The sequence below is a fragment of the Dipodomys spectabilis genome, unplaced genomic scaffold, assembly GCF_019054845.1.
Source record: "Dipodomys spectabilis isolate Male_0828 unplaced genomic scaffold, ASM1905484v1 ptg000080l, whole genome shotgun sequence".
Taxonomy (NCBI): Eukaryota; Metazoa; Chordata; class Mammalia; order Rodentia; family Heteromyidae; genus Dipodomys; species Dipodomys spectabilis.
The window spans coordinates 3445432-3466807 of NW_024870757.1; the positions used below are offsets into that span (position 1 = coordinate 3445432).

Genomic DNA, 21376 nt, shown 5'->3' on the forward strand with positions numbered 1-21376 from the left:
TGTTGCACAGTCCGTTTTTGTGTTTGAGATGGGGTGGTGTTTCCTGCCGGGCCAGCCCAGGCTCTGGTCTTCCTATCCCTCTGCCCTTCTTGCTGGAGAGCAGGCATGCCCCCTGCACCCACCACTGGGAGTCTGGAATGTTCTGAGTCTGGTTCCCTGCACTGTACACGGTGGCCTCTGGCCCGGCCTTCCTCCTGAGGAGGACCTGAGTTATTCTCTCTTTATGACTGAATGAGACTCGGGGAGTGTGGGTCACACATTGTCTCTGTGCTTTCATGGGTGGCCGCGTCTAGGCTGTTGGAGGTGGAACTGGGTGGGAGCCTGGCTCCAGTCCTGGGTCTCAGGTGGTCCCCTTGCCCCGTGTCCATTTTAGCTCTCTCCAGCAACGTCCGAGGTGATGGAGGTGCCAGGGAACAGGTGTGGGGAAAGAGGAGACTGATGCCAACAGCCTCATTGGCTGCGTCCTCTTCTCACCGCCCCCCCACAGCACCTGCCCATCGCCCTGCCGGCCCCAGGCGGCTTGCATCATATCCAGCTCACTAAACTCTGTTCAGTTTTCCCAGCTTGGTGGTCCTGTGGTTTGGGAGTCACCTCTGCGTGTGACTCCCAGCATCATCCTTGTAGAGCCAAGGTGGGATGGATCTTCGCAGTGAGGGGAGAGGAATGGGGAGAGGGTGAGAGAGGGAGATGGGGAAGCAGGGGCAAGGCGTGGGGGAGAGAGAGATGGAGGCAGAGAGACAAACAGACAGAGGCAGACAGACAGACATGAGCGATGTCCTCTCTGAGTGTCCCTCCTGCACGCCCCAGGGATCAGGCAGCACATGCCGGCAGGGACTCAGATCGTGTGACACAGGACTTTCCTGAGCTCTGCTGGCAGTGGGGCTGCAGCCGGCCATTGCGTGGGTCGGGCCCTCTGTCCTCCTGGTGCACCACCATGTTTCCTGTGGGGTGACACACAGCTGTGACAAGGGCACAGGCACAGAGGCTCTCGCCCCACCCTGGGCAGGGACAGAGGCTCCTGGTGGAAGCCTGGGGACTCATCAGCAGACCCCAGGTCATGAACAAGCCGGCGTGAGAAGCACATCCACCATGTCTGCACGGGCGGCTAGAGGGGAAAGAGTATAGAAACTTCTCTGATCTTCTCTGAAACACTAACAAAGAAACAAAAAAGTGAAGCCAAAATCATTTTTGGAAAAGGTCGTGTGTGCATAATGAGCCGCTGCCTGGGAGGCATGGCGTCCTGGAGCCAACCCTGATCCTGCCTGGAAGACAGGAGGAGGTGGAGGAGGAGCAGGAGGAGGAAGAGGGGGAGGATGAGAAAAGAAGGACAGGAAAGAGTAGGAATGAGGAGGAGGAAGGAGGAGGAGGAGGAGAGTAAGGGAGGATGGAGAAGGAAGAAAAGCAAGGAAGAAGGGGAAGAGAAAGAGGGGATAGAGGAAGAGGAGAAAGAGGAGGAGGAAGAGGAAGAGGAGGAGAAGGAGAGGAAAGAGGAGGAAGAGGAGGAGGAAGAAGGGGAGGAGGGAGGATAATCCTGGAAGAGCAGGAAGAGGAGGAGGAGAAAGAGGAAGAGGTGGGGCAAGAGGAAGAGGAAGAGGAAGAAGAGGAAGAGGAGGATGAGGACGATAAGGAGAAGGAGAAAGGAGGAAGAGGAGGAAAAGGGAGAGGAGGCAGAATAGGAGGAGAAGAGGAGGAAGAAAAGGAGGAAAAGGAAGAGGAGGCAGAGGAAAAAGGAAGAGGGGGAGGAACGAGTGGGAGGAAGAGGAATGGGAGGAAGAGGAAAGGGAAGAGGAGGGAGGAGGAGAAAAGAGAGAGGAAAGAGGAGGAAGAGGGGGAGGAAGAAGGGGAGGAGAAGAGGAGGAGGAAGGGGAGGAGGGGGAGAAGGAAGGAGGAGAGGAAGGAGGAGGGGGAGGAGGGAAGAGAGGAAGGAGGAGGAGGAAGAGAGGAAGGAGGAGGAGGAAGAGGAAGAAGAGGAAAGAGGAGGAAGAGGGGGAGGAAGAAGGGGAGGAGGGAGGAGGAGGAGAACCCTGGAGGAGGAGGAAGAGGAGGAGGAGGAGGAGGGGAAGAGAAGAAGGATAAGAAGGAGGAGAGGAAGGATGAAGAGGCGAAAGAGGAGGAGGAAGCCAGGCGCTGGTGGCTCACGCCTGTAATCCTAGCTACCCAGGAGGCTGAGATCTGAGGATCGCGGTTCAAAGCCAGCCCGGGCAGGAGAGACCGTGAGACTCCTATCTCCAATAAACCACCAGAAAACCGGAAGTGGCGCTGTAGCTCAAGTGGTAGAGCACTCACCTTGAGCTGAAGAGCTGAGGGACAGCGCCCAGGCCCAGAGTTCAAGCCCCACGACCGACAAAAAAAAAAAAGGAAGAGGAGGAGGAAAAGGAGGAGGTGGGGCAAGAGGAAGAGGAAGAAGAGGAAGAGAAGGATGAGGAAAATAAACAGAAGGAGAAAGGAGGAAGAGGAGGAAAAAGGAGAGGAGGCAGAGGAGACAGGAGAGGGAGAGGAAGGAGGGGGAGGAAGAAGAAGGGGAGGAGGAGGGAGGAGGAGAAAGGAGAAGGAGAGGAAAGAGGAAGAAGAGGGGGAGGAAGAAGGGGAGGAGGAGAGGAGGAGGAAGGAGAAAAAGGAGGAGAGGAAGGAGGGGGAGGAGGGAAGAGAGGAAAAATTAGGAGGAGGAAGAGAGGAGGGAGGAGGATGAAGGAGGAGGAGGAGGAGGAGGAAGAAGAGTAAAGAGGAAAAGAGGAGGGAGGAGGAGGAGGAAGAGGAGAAGGAGGGGGAGGAAGGAGGAGGAAGAGCAGGAGCAGGAGGAGGAGCTACTATTTTTTCTCATTTCTGTTGTCATTGCAGAGGTGATGCACAGAGCTCAGTCGCACAGTCAGGCACAGTGTCTTTTTGGACAACGCCCCGTCCCTCATGCTCCCCTGCCTCCCTCCCGTCCCCACACACACCTCATGTGGCTCCTTTCCCCCATGGCGTCCAGGGAGTGGGAATTGCCTTTCCAAGAAATGAAACTGCAGATCTCAAAATGTGGCTGATGATGAAAAGGAAGAGTAACCGGAAAGGGCCACGTTCTGCTCCCGCCCACAGAGCCATTGACCGAGCTCATTTCTCCTGCAGAGCCTCTGGGAACACTGGGAGCTGCAGTCACTCAACCCACTCTCCCCAAAACATCTCTGGTTTTCCATCCTGGGACTTGAACTCCCAGCCTTGCCCTAGCTGGGTGGGCACGCTCCCATGTGAGCCACACTCCAGTCCTTTCCCAACCACCTGAGACTGGGCACTCCCAGTCGCCGCCCTATTAACAGTTTCCTTTGTCTCCCACAGATGGAGAAGTCCCCAGAGCTGGCCAACTCAACCCGGGTCCAGTACTTCATCCTCCTGGGCCTCTCCACCCGGCCGAGTGTCAGAGCCGTCCTATTCTTCATCTTCCTCGCCCTCTACCTGCTGACGCTGCTGGAGAACGCGCTCATCGTCTACCTGGTCAGCACCCACAGTGAGCTCCGCAAGCCCATGTACTTCTTCCTGGCCAACCTCAGCTGCCTGGAGATGAGCTACGTGTCTGTCACCATGCCCACGCTGCTGCTGGGGCTGTGGGCTGGGCCCTACCGCATCCCCTTCACCACCTGCATGACCCAGCTCTACTTCTTCATTGCCTTCATCTGCACCAAGTGCTTGCTCCTGGCATCCATGGCCTACGACCGCTATGTGGCCATCTGCCGGCCCCTGCACTACCCCCAGCTCATGCGGCCCCAGGTCTGCATGGCCTTGGCCATAGCCTCCTGGCTGGGGGCGCCAGTGGTCTCGGTGATCAAGACCACGTGCATCGCCAGCTTGTCCTACTGTGGCCCCAACGTCCTCAACCACTTCTTCTGTGACGTATCCCCGCTGCTCAACCTGTCCTGCACCCACGTGGCACTCGCAGAGTTGGTGGACTTCATCTCTGCCATTGTCATCCTCTGGGGGTCCCTTCTGGTCGCTGTGGCCTCCTACGTGGCAATCGGCAGAGCGGTGCTGCACATGCCATCGGCCACTGCCTGGCGCAAGGCCTTCTCCACCTGTGCCTCGCACCTGACTGTCATGGGCACCTTCTACTCTGTGGTGCTCCTTGTGTACTCCTGGTCCGGCCCTAGGTTGGCCGCAGAGCACAGCAAGGTGCTGTCCGTGTTGTACGCAGTGATCACACCTGCATGCAGCCCAGTGGTCTACGGCCTGCGGAGCCGGGAAGTCCAGGCAGCGCTGCGAGGGGCCTCTGGGCACTGAGCCCGCAGCCAGGGACAGCAGAGAACATTCTAGATGCCCCCTATGGAGACTTGTGAATGAGAAGACAGGAGTCCTGCACTGGGAGATGAAGCTGGCCAGAGGGGGCAGCAGCTTCCCAGTGACCAGCAAGGCAGTGTCCACCTCTACCACTGGGGAGTCTGCACAGAGAGCTGGCATTTGACCCCCACACCATCGTGTATTTGGTACATGTGCATGGCTGTGTGCCCAGCACAGAGGCACAAAAACGAATGATGGAAAGTTGTAACATTGGGGGTCAATGTTGCTTTGGGGAGATGACTGGAGAAGTTAGTCAAGTATCCACGGAAGGCAAACATGGCTCAAGTGGCTAGGCCTGTGGCTCCTAGCACAGAGAGAACCCACAACAGGACTGGACACATGGGGCGGTGAGCTCCTGTGAGACAACGGCGGTAGTTATCATAACAATAAACCCATCATCACAACGACAACACACCACCACAACTATAAGGGGTCCAGAACAGCGCTGCCCGTGACCTCCACAGCACGGAGTCCCCCGAGCTGAGTGGACTCACCACGGTGTGTGCATGCACGGTGCAAGAGCACCCGCTGTCAGGAAAGATGCGACCACAGCCGATGGATGCCACTGAAAGATGTCATGGGAGACAAGGCCAAGACCCAAAAACCAAGTCTTGTGTGTGTTCATTCTCGTGTGGAAGCTAGACCCAAAAGATATACACAAGTAGGAGCGTGTACATATGCTAGTATAAAACCAGCTGCATCATTATTTACATGGACTGACATGGGAAGTGAAGCAGACGGAGGGATGGGCACAGGGGAAGGCGGGGAGGAAAGGAGAGTGGGGTGCCTGCACTGCATGACACGTGTACACGGGCAGGCGCTGGGCGGGTTTGCTCAGAGGAGGGGGTCAAGGCAGACGGCTGGCAGCTTTGAAAACAGAACAAGGGTGAGGGATGTGCTCATCTGCGAAGGGAAGGAGAGTATGGGAATGTAGTATATTTTGTCTATTGAAACCCTGACTGGCATGTGTGGTATCTTGTAGTTGAATGCATGCACTATAATGAACTCTGGAGGATGACCTGCTAGAAATGACTCGGTCATCCTACTGTAAGGATTTTCAGTTCCTCTTCAGAGTCATGAGAGGTTCCCTGCCAGAGAAAGGAGTGTGTTACCAAAAAAAATAAAGAGACGCCTCAGCCATGCTGTTGCCGCGGCTCCTGGTTGACTTCAGATCCCCGATTCCAGAGCTGCCACTGCTCAAGCACTGCATTTCCCAGGAGTTCTGGGTAGCAGCGGCAGCCGCGTGGGGGCTGTGGTAGCCTGGGGACTTGGAAGGGGCAGGGGGACCCCAAAGACTCCCAGGTGCCCAAGGCAGATGGACAGCTAAGGAGAGCAGGAAGGAGTGGTGGGCAACTCCCTCTTCTCCCTTTGCATCCCTGACCTTTGAGCACGGCTTCATCCACTCTGTACAGAGCAAAGCTGACGGCTGGAGAAACATCCTGTGCAGATGCAGACTTCATGCCAAGCACGCAAAGCGGGTGCAATATAGTTCACAGAGGTAGCACAGTGTGAATACAGATAGCATAGAGTGAATACAATTTTCTCACACACACACACACACACACACACACACACACACACACACATACCTGGGGAGGAGGGCAGGAAGGTGGTACAGAACTCTCGGGCTCGGGGTCCCACCCTGCCTCTGACTCACCTCAGGCCTGCAGAGCTCCCACACCTCCACGCTCTGGCCCTTCTCTCTCAGATCCTAACCAGTTGCTCAAACATGTCTGGCATGAGCTTCTACCCGAGCTAGGCAGTGGGGCGGGCGGAGCAGGGGACGTTTTAGAAGGGTAACCATTAGCACATGCAGGAAGCTGTGGGCTTCTGAATTCCTGGGCACCTATCTGATGAACTCTGGAAGTTTATCCTGAAGATACGTCCACATGCGCACACACGTGTGTGTGTGTGCGTGCGCACACACACACACACACACACAAGCATGCACATTCCACAGAGGAAATACTGCATGACTGAGATCTCCACCCACAGCTGCTTTTGCAGGGTAGTCCACACATCCAGGAAACCATGTATGACAGCACCTGGGGACCCCAACATCCTCACAGCGCAGCAAGGTTTGGTTATTTTAAAAAAGAAGAAGAAAAAAAAATAAAGCTGCTAGGTGCTGGGCACATCTGTAATCCTAGCTACTCCAGAGACTGAGGCCTGAGGATCATGGTTTGAGGCCAGCCAGGGGAGGAAAGTCCATGAGACACTTCACCCCAATTAACCAGTGGGAGGCAGGGTCAGAAGTGGATCTGTGGCACAAAAGCTTAGGGACAGAGCCAAAGCTCTGAGTTCACACAAAAGCACACAAACCAATAATGTCCTGACAAACATAACAGAATGCACAAAACTGAACATATCATGCCCTGCAAAGAAGCCCATCGCACACAGCCTGCGTGATCCTACCTCTACCAAATGCCCAAACAGGACATTCTTTATTTTTATATTTTATTGTCTTCAAGTACTGGTGCAAAGAGGTGTCAGTCAACTCGTTTGTGAGCGCAGTACATTGTGGCCAAAGTCACCCTTCCATTGTCCAAACGGGAAATCCTACAGCACAAGAGAGGAGAGTCCTTTCTCACGTCTGGGGATACAAGAGACCTATTAGAATGACCTCTAATTTAACCTCTAATTTTTTTTCTGGGTGTCATGAAATGTCTTGAATTTCCTCATGGTGACAGTTGAACAGCTCTGTGAACATACTGGGAAAAAAAAAAAAACTGAATTTGATATTGTCTCAATAAAAGGTTTGATACTGGGAACCAAGCCTGCAATCCTGGTGGGGGTGCATAGCTTGTGTGCCTCCTCCGAAGCAACCTAAAAACACAAGTAGGAGGAGCAAAGCAGAACCCCAGATGGCTGAGATGTGGCTCAGACACGGAACCCAAAGCCCAGTATCTGTCATCGGAGGTCCGTATCTGAGGTCCTCAACCTCAGCCGGCTGTCAACCCAAGGCCCTGCGCAGAGTCGCGTGGAACACGAACTGCACCTCCTTGTTGCGCAGACAGTAGATGATGGGGTTGCACATGGGCGTGGCCACCGTGTAGATCACCGACAGCATCTTGTTTAGGTCCATGGACTTGATGCGGCTGGGCCGGGCATAGATGAAGATGGTGGCAGAGTAGAAGATGCCCACAACCACCAGGTGCGAGGTGCAGGTGGAGAAGGCCTTGCGCCGGGCAGCAGCCGATGGCATGTGCAGCACTGCCCTGCCGATGGCCACGTAGGAGGCCACAGCGACAAGAAGGGACCCCCAAAGGATGACAATGGCAGAGATGAAGTCCACCAGCTCTGTGAGCGCGACGTGGGTGCAGGACAGGTTAAGCAGCGGGGAGACATCACAGAAGAAGTGGTTGATGATGTTGGGGCCACAGTAGGACAGGCTGGCAATGCACGTGGTCTTGGCCACGGAAACCATTAGCGCCCCCAGCCAGGAGGCTGTGGCCAAGGCCATGCAGACCTGGGGCCGCATGAGCAGGGGGTAGTGCAGGGGCCGACAGATGGCCACATAGCGGTCGTAGGCCATGGACGCAAGGAGTGTACATTCAGTGCAGATGAGGGAGATGAAGAAGAAGAGCTGGGTCATGCAGGTGGTGAAGGGGATGTGGTAGGGCCCAGCCCACAGCCCCAGCAGCAGCGTGGGCATGGTGACAGACACATAGCTCATCTCCAGGCAGCTGAGGTTGGCCAGGAAGAAGTACATGGGCTTGCGGAGCTCACTGTGAGCGCTGACCAGGTAGACGATGAGCGCGTTCTCCAGCAGTGTCAGCAGGTAGAGGGTGAGGAAGACAAAGAACAGGGCGGCTCTGACACCTGGCCAGGTGGAGAGGCCCAGGAGGACGAAGTACTGGACCCGGGTCGAGTTGGCCACCTCCATCTGTGGGAAGAAAAAGGAAATGGTTGACAGGGAGTCTCTGGGGGTCCCCAGTCCTGGAAGATTGGGAAAGGACTGGGGTGGGACTCACAGCAAGTTCAAAGCTCTGAGTTCAAATCCCAGGATGGAAACCAGAGATCATCTATTGGGGAGTGGCGTCCTCTAACAGGGCAAGGTCTTGTCCCACAGGGACACCCCTCAGCCACGGGCCCAGAGCCTGCTCCTCTTCTCACTAAATCGAGGATGGCGGGCACACCACTGATTTGAAGGGCAGAGAACAGTGCTCTGAGCATTCACGGCGGCTCTAAAGGAGAAATGAGCACAGGAAATGGTACTGTGGGTGGAAACAAAACCTGGCCCTTTCCAGTAACACTTCCTTTGTATTTTTTTGGGGGGGAGGTCCGGTTGTCAGGCCTGAACTCTGGGCCTGGGCACTGTCCCCCAGCTCTTCAGCTCAAGGCTAGTGCTCTATCACTTGAGCCACAGCACCACTTCCAGCTTTTTTCTTTTTGCTTATGTGGTGCTGAGGAATCGAACCCAGGGCCTCAGGCATGCAAGGCAAGCGCTCTACCACTGAGCCACCTTCCCAGCACATTCCTTTGTATCTTCTGCACACAGATTGAGATCTGCAGTTCTATTTCTTGGAATATCAATTCCTACCCACTGCACGTGATGCAGGAAACAAGCCACACAAGGTGTGCGTGGGGACGAATATCCTCTCCCCTCACTGCGAAGATCCCACCCCACCCTGGCTCTACAAGGAAGATGCAGGGAGTCACACATAAAGGTGACTCCCCAAAACCAAGTGGGTAGAAGCCAAGCCAGTTGGAGCTGCATGAAGCAGGATTCTGAGGCAAGTCTCCTGGGGATGGGCGGGGCTATGGGCAGGCGAGGTGTGGGGGTGAGGAGAGGATGCAGTGGCCAATGGGGCTGTCCAGGTCAGTCTCCTCTTTCCCCACTCCAGTTCCCTGACACCTCCACAACCCCCAATGTTGCTGGAGGGAGCTGTAATGGACCTAGGGCTGAGGGAACAGCCCGAGAGAGCCAGGCTCCAACCCAGCTCCACCCCACAGCCTAGACTCAGCCACCCATGAAAGCACAGAGACAATGTGTGACCCACGCTCCCCGAGTCTCATTCAGTCCTAACGAGAGAATAACTCAGGTCCTCCTCAGGAAGAAGGCCGGGCCGGAGGCCACCACCGTGTACAGTGCAGGGAACCAGACTCAGAACATTCCAGACTCCCAGTGGTGGGTGCAGGGGACACGCCTGCTCTCCAGCAAAAAGGGCAAAGGGATAGGAGGACCAGAGCCTGGGCTGGCCCAGCAGGAAACACCACCCCATCTCAAACACAAAAACAGGCTGTTCAGGCTGGGAAGGTGGCTCAGTGGTAGAGTGCTTACCTTGCATACATGAGACACTGGGTTCAATTCCACAACACCACATAAGCAGAAAAAAAAACAGAAATGGTGCCGTGGCTCAAGTGGTAGAGCACTCACCTCGAGCTGAAGAGCTGAGCAACATTGCCAGGCCCAGAGTTCAAGATCCACCACAGACAAAAAAAGGCGGGGGGGGGGGGGAGGCTATGCAACACCTCCCAAAAAGGCCTGAAAACCAACACACAAAAGGAGCTCACGACACTGCCCCTCCCAAACCCAACACACCAATCACTAAATGGGCGGGAGCTAAGGAGAGAAGAGGGGAGAATGGCATAAAAACACAGGAGGAAATGCTCTCCATCCATGGCCATGAAGGAAATGCAAATCAAAACAGATTCTATCTCATCCAGTTCTACTGGCCAATATTCCAAATTAAGACAAGAACAAGCCAGGCACCAGTGGCTTACACCTGTAATCCTAGCTACTTAGAAGCCTGAGATCTGAGGATCACAGTTCAAAGCCAGCCTGGGCAGGAAAGTCCCTGAGACTCATCTCCAATAAACCACCAGAAAACTGGAAGTGAGGGGCTGGGAAGGTGGCTCAATTGGTAGAGTGCTTGCCTTGCATGCATGAGGCCCTGGGTTCGATTCCTCAGCACCACATAAGCAGAAAAAGCTAGAAGTGGCGCTTTGGCTCAAGTGGTAGGGCACTAGCCTTGAGCTGAAGAGCTGAGGGACAGTGCTCAGGCCCAGAGTTCAGGCCCCATGACGGACAAAAATAAATAAATAAAACTGGAAGTGATGCAGTGGCTCAAGTGGTAGAGTGCTCGCCTTGAGCTAAAGAGGTGAGGGACAACGCCCAGGCCCAAGTTCAAGCCTCATGACCAACAACAACAACAACAAAAGACAAGAAAAAGTGCTGGAGGGGAGGTGGGGAACATGGAACCCTACTGTGCTGCTGGTGGGAATGTGCACTAGTACAGCCACTCAGGACAGCAGTCTACAGGTTCCTCCAAATACTAAACACAGACCTTCCCTACCAGTCAGCCATACCACTCCTGGGCATCTACCCTGAGCATCATTAGCCAGGATATGACAAGGACACCTGCACACCCATGTTCACTGCCGCACCACTCACAATAGCCAAGATATGGAAACAGCCCAGATGCCCCACAGTAGATGAGTGGACCCACAAAATGTGGTGCCTACATACAATGGAATTTTACACAGTCAGTAGAAATAAAAATAATGTCATTTTCAGGAAATGGATGGAACTAGAACAAATCATGTGAAGGGAGGTAAGCCAAGGTTAGAGACTAATGGAGCATGTTCTCTGACATGCAGGAGTTAGATCTGAGAGGTGACAAACTACACAGGATTCTCAATTCTCACACACAGGGAGACCCAGCCAGGATAGCATCAGGAGAGAATCACAAGTCATATGTATGAAAACAAGATACAAACTGAAACAAGCCCCAAAGACAAGGAAACAGAAGACTTGTTTCCTGAATTACTCTCTTTCTCTGAGGAGTCGGTATTCTTTCCCCATGTATAGTGTACTCCCCTCACAGCTGTGGGAGGGTGGAGGGCACAGAATTCCAGGAAAAAAGATGGAAAGTGCAGCCAGGGAGTGCAGGGGACATGGATGGCAGTGAACTGGGCACCTCTGGGGTGGAGATGGGAGGGAGAGAAGGAAGAACAGGTGACACCGGGAGAAAGGAAATGTGCTCACCACCTGACTCCTGTGAAGTTAAGCTGCGCAGATCACCTCTAAAACAACACTGAAGTAAATCAACAACGGGGCCAGTGGGGCGATTCACATGGTCAAACGCCTGCTCAGGCACGTAAAGTCCCCAAATTAAACCCCTGTCAGGGTCACCAAAAAGAAAGCTTTGTGTGCAGGCAGAAGTGATGGTGCACTGGTGTAATCCCAGCTCTGGAGGTTGGGGCAGGAGGACTGCAAATGCAGCCTGGACTCCCTAGGAGGCACCTGTCTCCAAGACGCAAAGATGCAAACCCTTTCCTCTCTGCTGTTCCTTTTCCCCAGCACCCAGAGTCCCCCATCAGCTCAGGGGGAAGGTAGACAGGTGCGGATCCTCTCCTGCCCAAGCTGTCCCAAGCAGAGGTGAACGCTCAGCCCTGTGCATGAGCGCTCAGCCCTGTGCATTCTGCTTCTGCCTCGAGGAGGAGAGCAGCCACAGCCTTCAGTCCACCCTGCAACACTGCTCCATCCCTAATTCATGCCCAGCCTGGCCTGGCCTGGTCTGATTTGGAATGCCCAAGACCAACTGTGACAGGCAGACAGAGAGCAGAGCTTAAGCCAGAGGTCTGTCCTGCCCAGGAGACCAGCCAAGTCCCTGTGCACTGCAGGGAAGGAGGAGGGTGGCAGGAGGGGAGGAGGAGGGTGGAAGAGGAGAGGGAAGAGGGTGGAAGGAGGGGGGGAAATGCAGGAGGGGTGGGAAAGCAGGGGAGGGGGAAGCAGGAGAGGGAGGATGAGGGGAAGGGGGGTAATCTCTTCTCTGACCTCTGTGGAGGAGGGAGGAAGCTGGAGGAGAGGAGCTTCCACAGGCAGGTCTCTGCCCTGTCTGGCCTCCTTTCTGGGTTCAGGGGACAGGGATGAGGGAAGGCGGCCTCGAGGGTGGACATCTAGATGCAGGGCATCGTGGGGCAGGATGGGCAGACAGCTCTGCTGTCCCGGGAGGCACTGGCATGCAGCTGGGGACCCGGAGGCGGCTCTGTGGCTGGGCCCAGGCTCAGGAAAGACAGATCTGCTGTCCTCCACATGGCTTTCCTGAGCTGGGAACTCAGGCCTTGCCCTGCCAGGCAGGTGCTTTCCCATGTCAGCCTCGCCCAGACCCCACACACAGTGTCACAGGCCGGCCCATGAGGGGAACAGGGCAGAGCGGGGTCCAGGGCCTGCCCAGTGGGAACAGACACAGTGGAGAAAGAATGCAATTCTGACAGCAACCCAAGGGGCTGGGACCTTTTTATTGTTGTGATTCAGTGCAGAGGTTCCATGGTCAGTGACACCTCCTTCCTCCCCCTTCCCATTCCCTTCTCCCCCCCCCCCCCATCCCCAACGCCCCACACTGCTTATTTTCCAGGTGGATCACATTGAGCAAAAGGACTGCATTTTCCCTCCCTTCTTCCTCCCTCCCTCCCCCCACCCCAGGTCCCTCTTCTCCCCTCATAGGTCCCCTGTCCTGGCCTTCACGTGGCCGCCAGCGCATGCCTGTCCCTGGGCATGGTGGGCGGTGATCCCCACTCGGGATCTGGGGCATTCAGGAGGCTGGAGTGGGTCGTGGCAGAAAGACAAAGCCTGTTGGGCTGTGGGTGGTGAAATGGCGGAGCCAGGCTGTGGGGCCCCGGAAGGATGGGCCTGGCCGGCTGGACCCCACAGCTTCTCCAGATGAGAAGTCTGGAGCGGGTTCTCCACGAGCAGCTGCAGGTGGGGTGAAGGAAGTTGATCTGCGCACATCAACCTCCACCACATGCAAAGGCACAGAGCCAACAAATGGAGGCGCAGAGCGAAGGCCACTGACCTCACAGGGACCCAGGCTAGTGCTGCTCTCCTGAGCCATGTCCTCAGCCCTCTTTGTGCTTAGTGTTTTTATTATTGGTTTTTATTATTCTGTTTGTGTAGCTTGGACTCTGGGCCTGAGCACTGACCCTCAGCTCTTCAGCTCAGGCTAGTGCTCTACCACTTGAGCCACAGCACCACTTCCAGTTTTCTGGTGGTTGGAGATGAGTCTTATGGACTTTCTAGGCCAGACTGGCTTTGAACTGGGATCCTCAAATCCCAACCTCCTGAATAGGTAGGATTACAGGTGTGAGCCATCAACGCTGGGCTTCGTTTTTTTTTTTTTTTTCACTTTTTAAAGGTTAATTTATTCCATTGCCCTCCTTAGGAAAATTCACATTAGAAAGTCAAGTGAGTAAGCAGCTAACCCCACCACCCAGGCTCAGAGAAGAACAGGCGTATTGGAAATAAATGCTAAGACCAGAAACTCTTTCTATGGGCACCCCTCCCCCCTGCCTCCAGCCACAGAACACTGCCCTCTTCCTCACCTGCTAACCCAGCACCCAGAAAAGCCACAGAGCACAAGGGAAGTGGACAGGACAGCCAAGAGCCTGGCTTCTGGGCAGAGGCACTGGCACCACTTCCCAGCAAAGCAAAACTAAAGAGATAATATCCAGTTTCATAATGCTGCCATCCCCCTGGCCTTCGGTGTCACAGAAAAGGAATAGGCCTGAACATGGCGTGTCACTCTGCGTGGAGTCAGGTGGTGTGGCAGGCACTCACTCCAAGGCATTCATCTGCTCAATGGCGTTGCGGACTTTCTCCACAGCTTCTCCAAATTCTTTTAGTTTGCTGTTAGCTTCCTTGGCAATTTTGTTCTTGGCTCTTTCTCTGTCCAGCTTCAAAAATTCACCCAGGGTTAATTCTTCAAACTGCTTCTTGACAGAGAGGAATGCACACCCAGAGGAATGCTTCTTATGCTCCTCTCGGCTCCGGGGTACAGGAGCAGCCCTCCAGGAAGGGCCAGTTCTTGAACGCGGTGGTCCTTGAGGTACAGCTGCCAGACCAGAGGCAACAATGGAGCTCACATGGCGCCCACGACGACCAGCCGTGACGTTCAAATCCGGCGGGCCCATTTTATATTTAATTTGATTGATTTTTTTTGTGAGGTCTTGTGGTCCTCTGGCCTCGGCCTCTTGAGCGGCTGGGACTGTGGGCAGCGTCCCCACAGCCTCAAAGGGAAATGTGTTGGTCGCCTTCCCCCTGCCCTGCAGAGGAGAGCAAAGCCCTTCTCCTGTGCCCTCCCCTCCTCTTCCACACACCAAGGTCTTTCCTGATCGGAGTGATTCTCTGCTCCCCAAAAGCTGGACGGAGCCATGTGACTGCGCACCACCTTGGTGTGACCCCAGGACGTGGGCAGTGACATCATGAAACCAGGGGTGACCAGCGATGAACTGCGTTCCTTCTACAGGTTTCAAGCAGAGGATCGGTGCACACACAGAGACACCCCCCCCACACACACACACACGCTGACCACCTAGCACAAAAGTTCCTGAGCAAGAAGGACATGGTTCCACGTGGGTCACCAGCTGTGGGAGACTTGCATACTGGCCTCTGGTTGGGTTGGAGGTAGAGGCTGATGGGCTTGAGCTGGGCAAAGGGAAGGAATTTTCTGAGGCTGTTTTGGGGGCGCTGGGGCTTGGGCCTGCGTGGAGTCAGGACCGGCCCAGGGTCTTGCGCACGGCGTCGTGCACCTCCTTGTTACGCAGACAATAGATGATGGGGTTGCACATGGGCGTGGCCACCGTGTAGATCACCGACAGCACCTTGTTCAGGTCCATGGACTTGATGCGGCTGGGCCGGCAGTAGATGAAGAGGGCGGCCGAGTAGAAGATGCCCACCACTACCAGGTGCAAGGCGCAGGTGGAGAAGGCCTTGCGCCGGGCAGCGGCCGACGGCATGCGCAGTACTGCCCTGCTGATGGCCACATAGGAAGCCAAGGCCACCAGGAGAGTTCCACAGAAGATGACAATGGCAGAGATGAAGTCCACCAGCTCTGTGAGTGCCACGTGGGTGCAGGACAGGTTGAGCAGCGGGGAGACATCACAGAAGAATTGGTTGAGGACATTGGGGCCACAGTAGGACAAGCTGGCGATGCAGGTGGTCTTTGCCACAGAGACCACCAGCGCCCCCAGCCAGGAGGCCATGGCCAAGGCCATGCAGACCTGGGGCCGCATGAGCAAGGGGTAGTGCAGGGGCCGACAGATGGCCACATAGCGGTCGTAGGCCATGGACGCCAGGAGTGTACACTCAGTGCAGATGAGGACAATGAAGAAGAAGAGCTGGGTCATGCAGGTGGTGAAGGGGATGTGGTAGGGCCCAGCCCACAGCCCCAGCAGCAGCGTGGGCATGGTGACAGACACGTAGCTCATCTCCAGGCAGCTGAGGTTGGCCAGGAAGAAGTACATGGGCTTGCGGAGCTCGCTGTGGGTGCTGACCAGGTAGACGATGAGCGCGTTCTCCAGCAGTGTCAGCAGGTAGAGGGCAAGGAAGACGAAGAACAGGACGGCTCTGACACCGGGCCGGGTGGAGAGGCCCAGGAGGACGAAGTACTGGACCCGGGTTGAGTTGGCCAGCTCTGGGGACTTCTCCATCTGTGGGAGACAAAGGAAACTGTTAATAGGGCGGCGACTGGGAGTGCCCAGTCTCGGGTGGTTGGGAAAGGACTGGAGTGTGGCTCACATGGGAGCGTGCCCACCCAGCTAGGGCAAGGCTGGGAGTTCAAGTCCCAGGATGGAAAACCAGAGATGTTTTGGGAAGAGTGGGTTGAGTGACTGCAGCTCCCAGTGTTCCCAGAGGCGCTGCAGGAGAAATGAGCTCAGTCAATGGCTCTGTGGGCGGGAGCAGAACGTGGCCCTTTCCGGTTACTCTTCCTTTTCATCATCAGCCACATTTTGAGATCTGCAGTCTCATTTCTTGGAAAGGCAATTCCCACTCCCTGGACGCCATGGGGGAAAGGAGCCACATGAGGTGTGTGTGGGGACGGGAGGGAGGCAGGGGAGCATGAGGGACGGGGCGTTGTCCAAAAAGACACTGTGCCTGACTGTGCGACTGAGCTCTGTGCATCACCTCTGCAATGACAACAGAAATGAGAAAAAATAGTAGCTCCTCCTCCTGCTCCTGCTCTTCCTCCTCCTTCCATCCCTCCTCTTTCTTCCTCTTCCTCCTCTTCCTCCTCCTCCCTCCTCTCTTCCTCTTTACTCCACTTCCTCTTCCTCCTCCTCCTCCTCCTCCCCTCCTACTCCTTCCTTCTCTGCCTCCTCTCCCTTTTCCTCCTCCCCCTCTTCCTTCTTCTCCTTTCTCCTATTCCTTCCTCCTCCTCTTCCTTTTTCATCCTCCTCCTCCTTTTCCTCTGACTCCTATTCCCTCTTCTTCCTCCTTTCTCCTCCTCCTTTTCTTCCTCATCCTCCTCTTCCTCCTCCTCTTGCGCCACCTCCTTTTCCTCCTCTTTCTCCTCCCCATCCTTCCTTCCTCTCCTCCTCCTTCTCATCCTTCTCCTCTTCCTAGATTCTTCTCCTCCTCCCTCCTGCTCTTCTTCCTGATCTTCCACTTCCCTTCTCCTCATCTTCCTCCTCCTCTTTTCCTTCTCCTCCTCTTTCTCCTCTTCTTCCATCCCCTCTTCTTCTTCTTCTTCCTTGCTCTTGTTCCTCCTCCATCCTCTCTTACTCCTCCTCCTCCTCCTACTTCCTCCTCCTCATTCCTTCTCTTCCCTGTCCTCCTAGTCTCCTACTGCTCCCCCTCTTCCTCCTCTTCCTCCTCCTCCTCCTCCTCCACCACCTCCACCTCCTCCTTTCTTGCAGGCAGGATCGGGGTAGACTCCAGGACTCCATAGCTCCTGGGCAGTGGCTCATTATACTCACACGATCTTTTCCAAATATGATTTTGGCTTCACATTTTTTTTTGGTCAGTTGTGGGGCTTGAACTCTGGGTCTGGGCACTGTCCCTGAACTCTTCAGCTCAAGGAAAGCACTCTACCACTTGAGCCACAGCACCACTTCCAATTTTCCAGTCGTTTATTGGAGATAGGAGTCTCACAGTCTTTCCTGCCCAGGATGGCTTTGAACCTGGATTCTCAGATCTCAGCCTCCTGAGTATCTAGGATTACAAGAGTGAGCCACTGGCGCCCAGTGGCTTCACATTTTTGTTTCTTTGTCTTTCAGAAAAAATTAGGGAAGATTCCATACTCTTTCTCCCCTAGCCGCCCATGCAGACATGGTGGATGTGCTCCTCACGCCGGCTTATTCGTGACCTGGGGGTCTGCTGACGAGTCTCCAGGCTTCCACCGGAAGCCTCTGTTCCTGCCTGGGGAGGGACATCAGATGAGAGGCTCTGTGACCGTGCTCTTGTCCACAGCTGTGTGTCACCAGACACACCCAGGGCGGTGCTCCTGGAGGACAGAGGGCCCGACCCACGCAATTGCCCCACCTCCAGCGGAGCAGCTGAGCAGAATTTAGTGAGCTGGATATGTTTGATGCAAGCCGCCTGCTGCCGGCAGGGCGATGGGCAGGTGCTGGGGGGTAGGGGGAGTTGAGGAGAAGACGCAGCCAATGAGGCTGTTGGCATCAGTCTCCTCTTTCCCCACACCTGTTCCCTGGCACCTCCTCCACCCTGGATGCTGCTGGAGAGAGCTGAAATGACACAGGGGCAGAGGGGAAGCCAACAGCCCAAGCCCAGAGACCGGAGCCAGGCTCCCACCCAGCTCCACCTCCCACAGCCCAGATGCAGCCACCCATGAAAGCACAGAGACAATGTGTGACCCACACTCCCCGAGTCTCATTCAGTCATAAAGAGAGAATAACTCAGGACCTCCTCAGGAGGAGGGCCGGGCTGGAGGCCACTGTGTACAGTGCAGGGAACCAGACTCAGAACATTCCAGACTCCCAGTGGTGGGTGCAGGGGGCATGCCTGCTCTCCAGCAAGAAGGGCAGAGGGATGGGAGGACCAGAGCCTGGGCTGGCCCAGGAGGAAACACCACCCCATCTCAAACACAAAAACGGGCTGTGCAACACCTCCCACAAAGGCCTGAAATCCAACACACACAAGGAGCTCAAGACACTACCCTTTCCGAACCCAACACATCAATCACTAAATGGGCAGGGAGCTAAGGAGAAACTTCTCAGAAGAAGAGAGGAAAATGGCACAGAAACACATGAGGAAATGTTCTCCATCTCTGGGCATGAAGGAAATGCAAATCAAAACAGATTCCACCAGATTCCATCTCACCCGAGTTAAACTAAATAACATTATGACTTTGAGCAAATGCTGGCAGGGAAGTGGAGAAAAAGAGCCCTACTGTGCTGCTGGTGGGATTGTGAACTAGTACAGCCACTCAGGACAGAAGTCGGCAGGTTCCTCCAAATACTAAGCACAGACCTTCCCTCCCACCCAGCCATACCACTCCTGGGCATCTACCCTGAGCATCATGAGCCAGGATATGACAAGGACACCTGCACACCCATGTTCACTGCTGCACCATTCACAATAGCCAAGATATGGAAACAGCCCAGATGCCCCACAGTAGATGAGTGGACCCACAAAATGGGGTGCCTACATACAATGGAATTTTACAGAGATATTAAAAAGAATAAAGTAATATCATTTGCAGAAAATGGATGAACTAGAACAAATCATGTGAAGGGAGGTAAGCCAAGGTTAGAGACTAATGGAGCATGTTCTCTGAATGCAGAAGTTAGATCTGAGAGATGACAAACTACACAGGATTCTCAATTCTCACACACTGGGAGACCCAGCCAGGATAGCATCAGGAGGGAATCACAAAGGTGCTGTGCCTGAGCCCCAAGTCATATGTATGAAAACAAGATACAAACTGAAACAAGCTCCAGAGACAAGGAAACAGAGGACTTGTTTCCTGAATTGCTCTCTTTCTCTGAGAAGTCTATATTCTTTCCTCATGTGTAGTGCATTCCCCTCACAGCTATGGGAGGATGGAGGGCATAGAATTCCAGGAAAAAGGATGGAAAGTGCAGCCGTGGGGCACAGGGGACATGGATGGCAGTGAACTGGGCACCTCTGGGGTGGAGATGGGAGGGAGAGAAGGAAGAACAGGTGACACCGGGAGAAAGGAAGTGTGCTCACCACCTGACTTTTGTGAAGGTAAGATGCGCAGATCATCTCTAAAACAACACTGAAGTAAATCAATAATGGGGCTGGTGGGGTGATTCATGTGGTCGAGCGCCTACTCAGGCACCAAGAAGCCCCAAATTAAACCCCTGTCAGGGTCACCAAAAAAAAGAAAGCTTTGTGTGCAGGCAGGTGTGATGGCGTACTTGTGTAATCCCAGTTCCCGAGGTTGGGGCAGGAGGACTGCAAGTCGAGTGCAGCCTGGGCTCCCTAGGAAGCACCTGTCTCCAAGAGAGAAAAATGCAAACCCTTTCCTCTCTCCTGTTCCCTGTCCCCAGCGCCCAAAGTCTTCCCTCACCTCAGGTGGAAAGTAGACAGATGCAGATCCTCTCCTGCCAAAGCAGCCCGAGCAGAGGTGAGCGCCCAGCCCTGTGCACTCTGCTTCTGCTGAGAGGAGGAGAACAGCTGCAGCCTTTAGTCCGCCCTGCAGTGCAGCCCTGTCCCAAACCCGCACCCAGCCTGGCCTGGTTCTGATTTGGGATGCCCAAGACCAACTGTGACAGGCAGAGCAGAGCTTAAGCCAGAGGTCTGTCCTGCCCAGGAGACCAGCCAAGTCCCTGTGCACTGCAGAGGAGGAGGAGGGTGAAAGGAGGGGAGGGAGGAGGAGGAAAGAGGGGAGGAGTAGGGTAGAAGGAAGGGAGGAGGAGGATGTAGAAGTGGAGGAAGGAGGGGAAATGCAGGAGGGATGGGAAAACAGGCGAGGGGGAAGCAGGAGAGGGAAGATGAGAGGGTGGGGGGAATCTCTTTCTTCCCTGACCTCTGAGCAAGTATGGAGGAGAGGAGAGGAGAGGAGCTTCCACAGGCAGGCCTCTACCCTGTCTGGCCTCCTGTCTGGGTTCAGGGGACAGGGATGAGGGAGGGCAGCCTCTAGGGTGGACGGGAGCAGGGCATGGTGGGGCAGGATGGGCAGGAGCTCTGCTGTCCTGGGAAGCACTGGCATGCAGCTCGGGACCACCAGGTGGCTCTGTGGCTGGGCCCAGTCTCAGGAAGGACAGATCTGCTGTCTTCTGTATGGCTTTCCTGAGCTGGGAACTCAGGCCTTGCCCTGCCAGGCAGGTGCTTTCCCATGTCAGCCTTGCCCTGACTGCACACACAGTGTCACAGGCCGGCCCATGAGGGGAACAGGGCAGAGCGGGGTCCAGGGCCTGCCCAGTGGGAACAGACACAGTGGAGAAAGAATGCAATTCTGACAGCAACCCAAGGGGCTGGGATCTTTTTATTGTTGTGATTCAGTCCAGAAGTTCCAAGTCAGTGACACCTCCTTCCTCCCCCACCCCATTCCCCCTCTCCCCCCCACCTCCGTCCCCACCACCCCACACTGCTTATTTCCAGGTGGAGCACATTGAGTACAAGGACTGCATTTTCCCTTCCTCCATCCCCCCCACCCTAGATCCCTCTCCCCCCCCCCTCACAGGTGCCCTGTCCTGGCCTTCACGTGGCTGCCAGCGCGTGCCTGGCCCTGGGTGTGGTGGGCGGTGATCCCCACTCTGGATCTGGGGCATTCAGGAGGCTGGAGTGGGTCGTGGCAGAAAGACAAAGCCTGTTGGGCTGTAGGTGGTCAAATGGCGGAGGGGGCGGGGGAGCCGGACTGCAGGGCACCAGGAAGCCGGGCCGGCTGACTGCTGCAGCTTGTCCAGATGAGAAGTCTGGAGCGGGTTCTCCATGTGCAGCCACAGATGGGGTGAAGGAAGGTGATCTGCACATTCAACCTCCACCATATGCAAAGGCACAGAGATGACAAATGGAGGCGTAGAGTGAGGGTGGCTGACCTCACATTTCTGGAATCCACACAGCATAGACACAGAGAAGACACAAGCAGCACAGGAACAAGGCCGGCCTCTCCCGGGATCCAGCCGGTGCTGCTCTCCTGAGCCCCCAGGCCTCTTTGTGTTTATTGTTTTGGTTAATTATTGGATTTGATTGATTGTTCTAATATGGGGTCTGTTCTCCCTCTGGGCTACCTTCTATGGTCCTCTGGCCTTGGACTCTTGAGCAGCGGCGACTGTGGGCAGAATCCCCACCCTGGATGGCCTCAAAGGGAAATGGGTTGGTTGCTTTCCCCCTGCCCTGTAGAGGAGAGCAGAGCCC

The 21376-nt window shown here is 55.2% G+C and overlaps 3 protein-coding genes and 1 pseudogene across 3 annotated transcripts; 1 reads left to right on the forward strand and 3 right to left on the reverse strand.

Moving 5' to 3' along the window:
- The first annotated feature begins 3315 nt into the window (after positions 1 to 3315).
- LOC122110611 (olfactory receptor 5-like) lies at positions 3316 to 4251 on the forward strand. The gene has a single exon (XM_042683192.1). The coding sequence runs from the start codon at positions 3316 to 3318 to the stop codon at positions 4249 to 4251; it is 936 nt and encodes a 311-aa protein (XP_042539126.1).
- Positions 4252 to 7261: 3010 nt separating this feature from the next.
- Positions 7262 to 8194, reverse strand: LOC122110612 (olfactory receptor 5-like). Its single transcript, XM_042683193.1, has one exon. It carries the CDS (start codon positions 8192 to 8194, stop codon positions 7262 to 7264), a length of 933 nt encoding a protein of 310 aa, XP_042539127.1.
- A 5627-nt stretch (positions 8195 to 13821) lies between these two features.
- Positions 13822 to 14177, reverse strand: LOC122110560 (annotated as a pseudogene).
- Positions 14178 to 14802: 625 nt separating this feature from the next.
- On the reverse strand, positions 14803 to 15741 carry LOC122110557 (olfactory receptor 5-like). Its single transcript, XM_042683146.1, has one exon. The coding sequence runs from the start codon at positions 15739 to 15741 to the stop codon at positions 14803 to 14805; it is 939 nt and encodes a 312-aa protein (XP_042539080.1).
- Positions 15742 to 21376: the final 5635 nt, after the last annotated feature.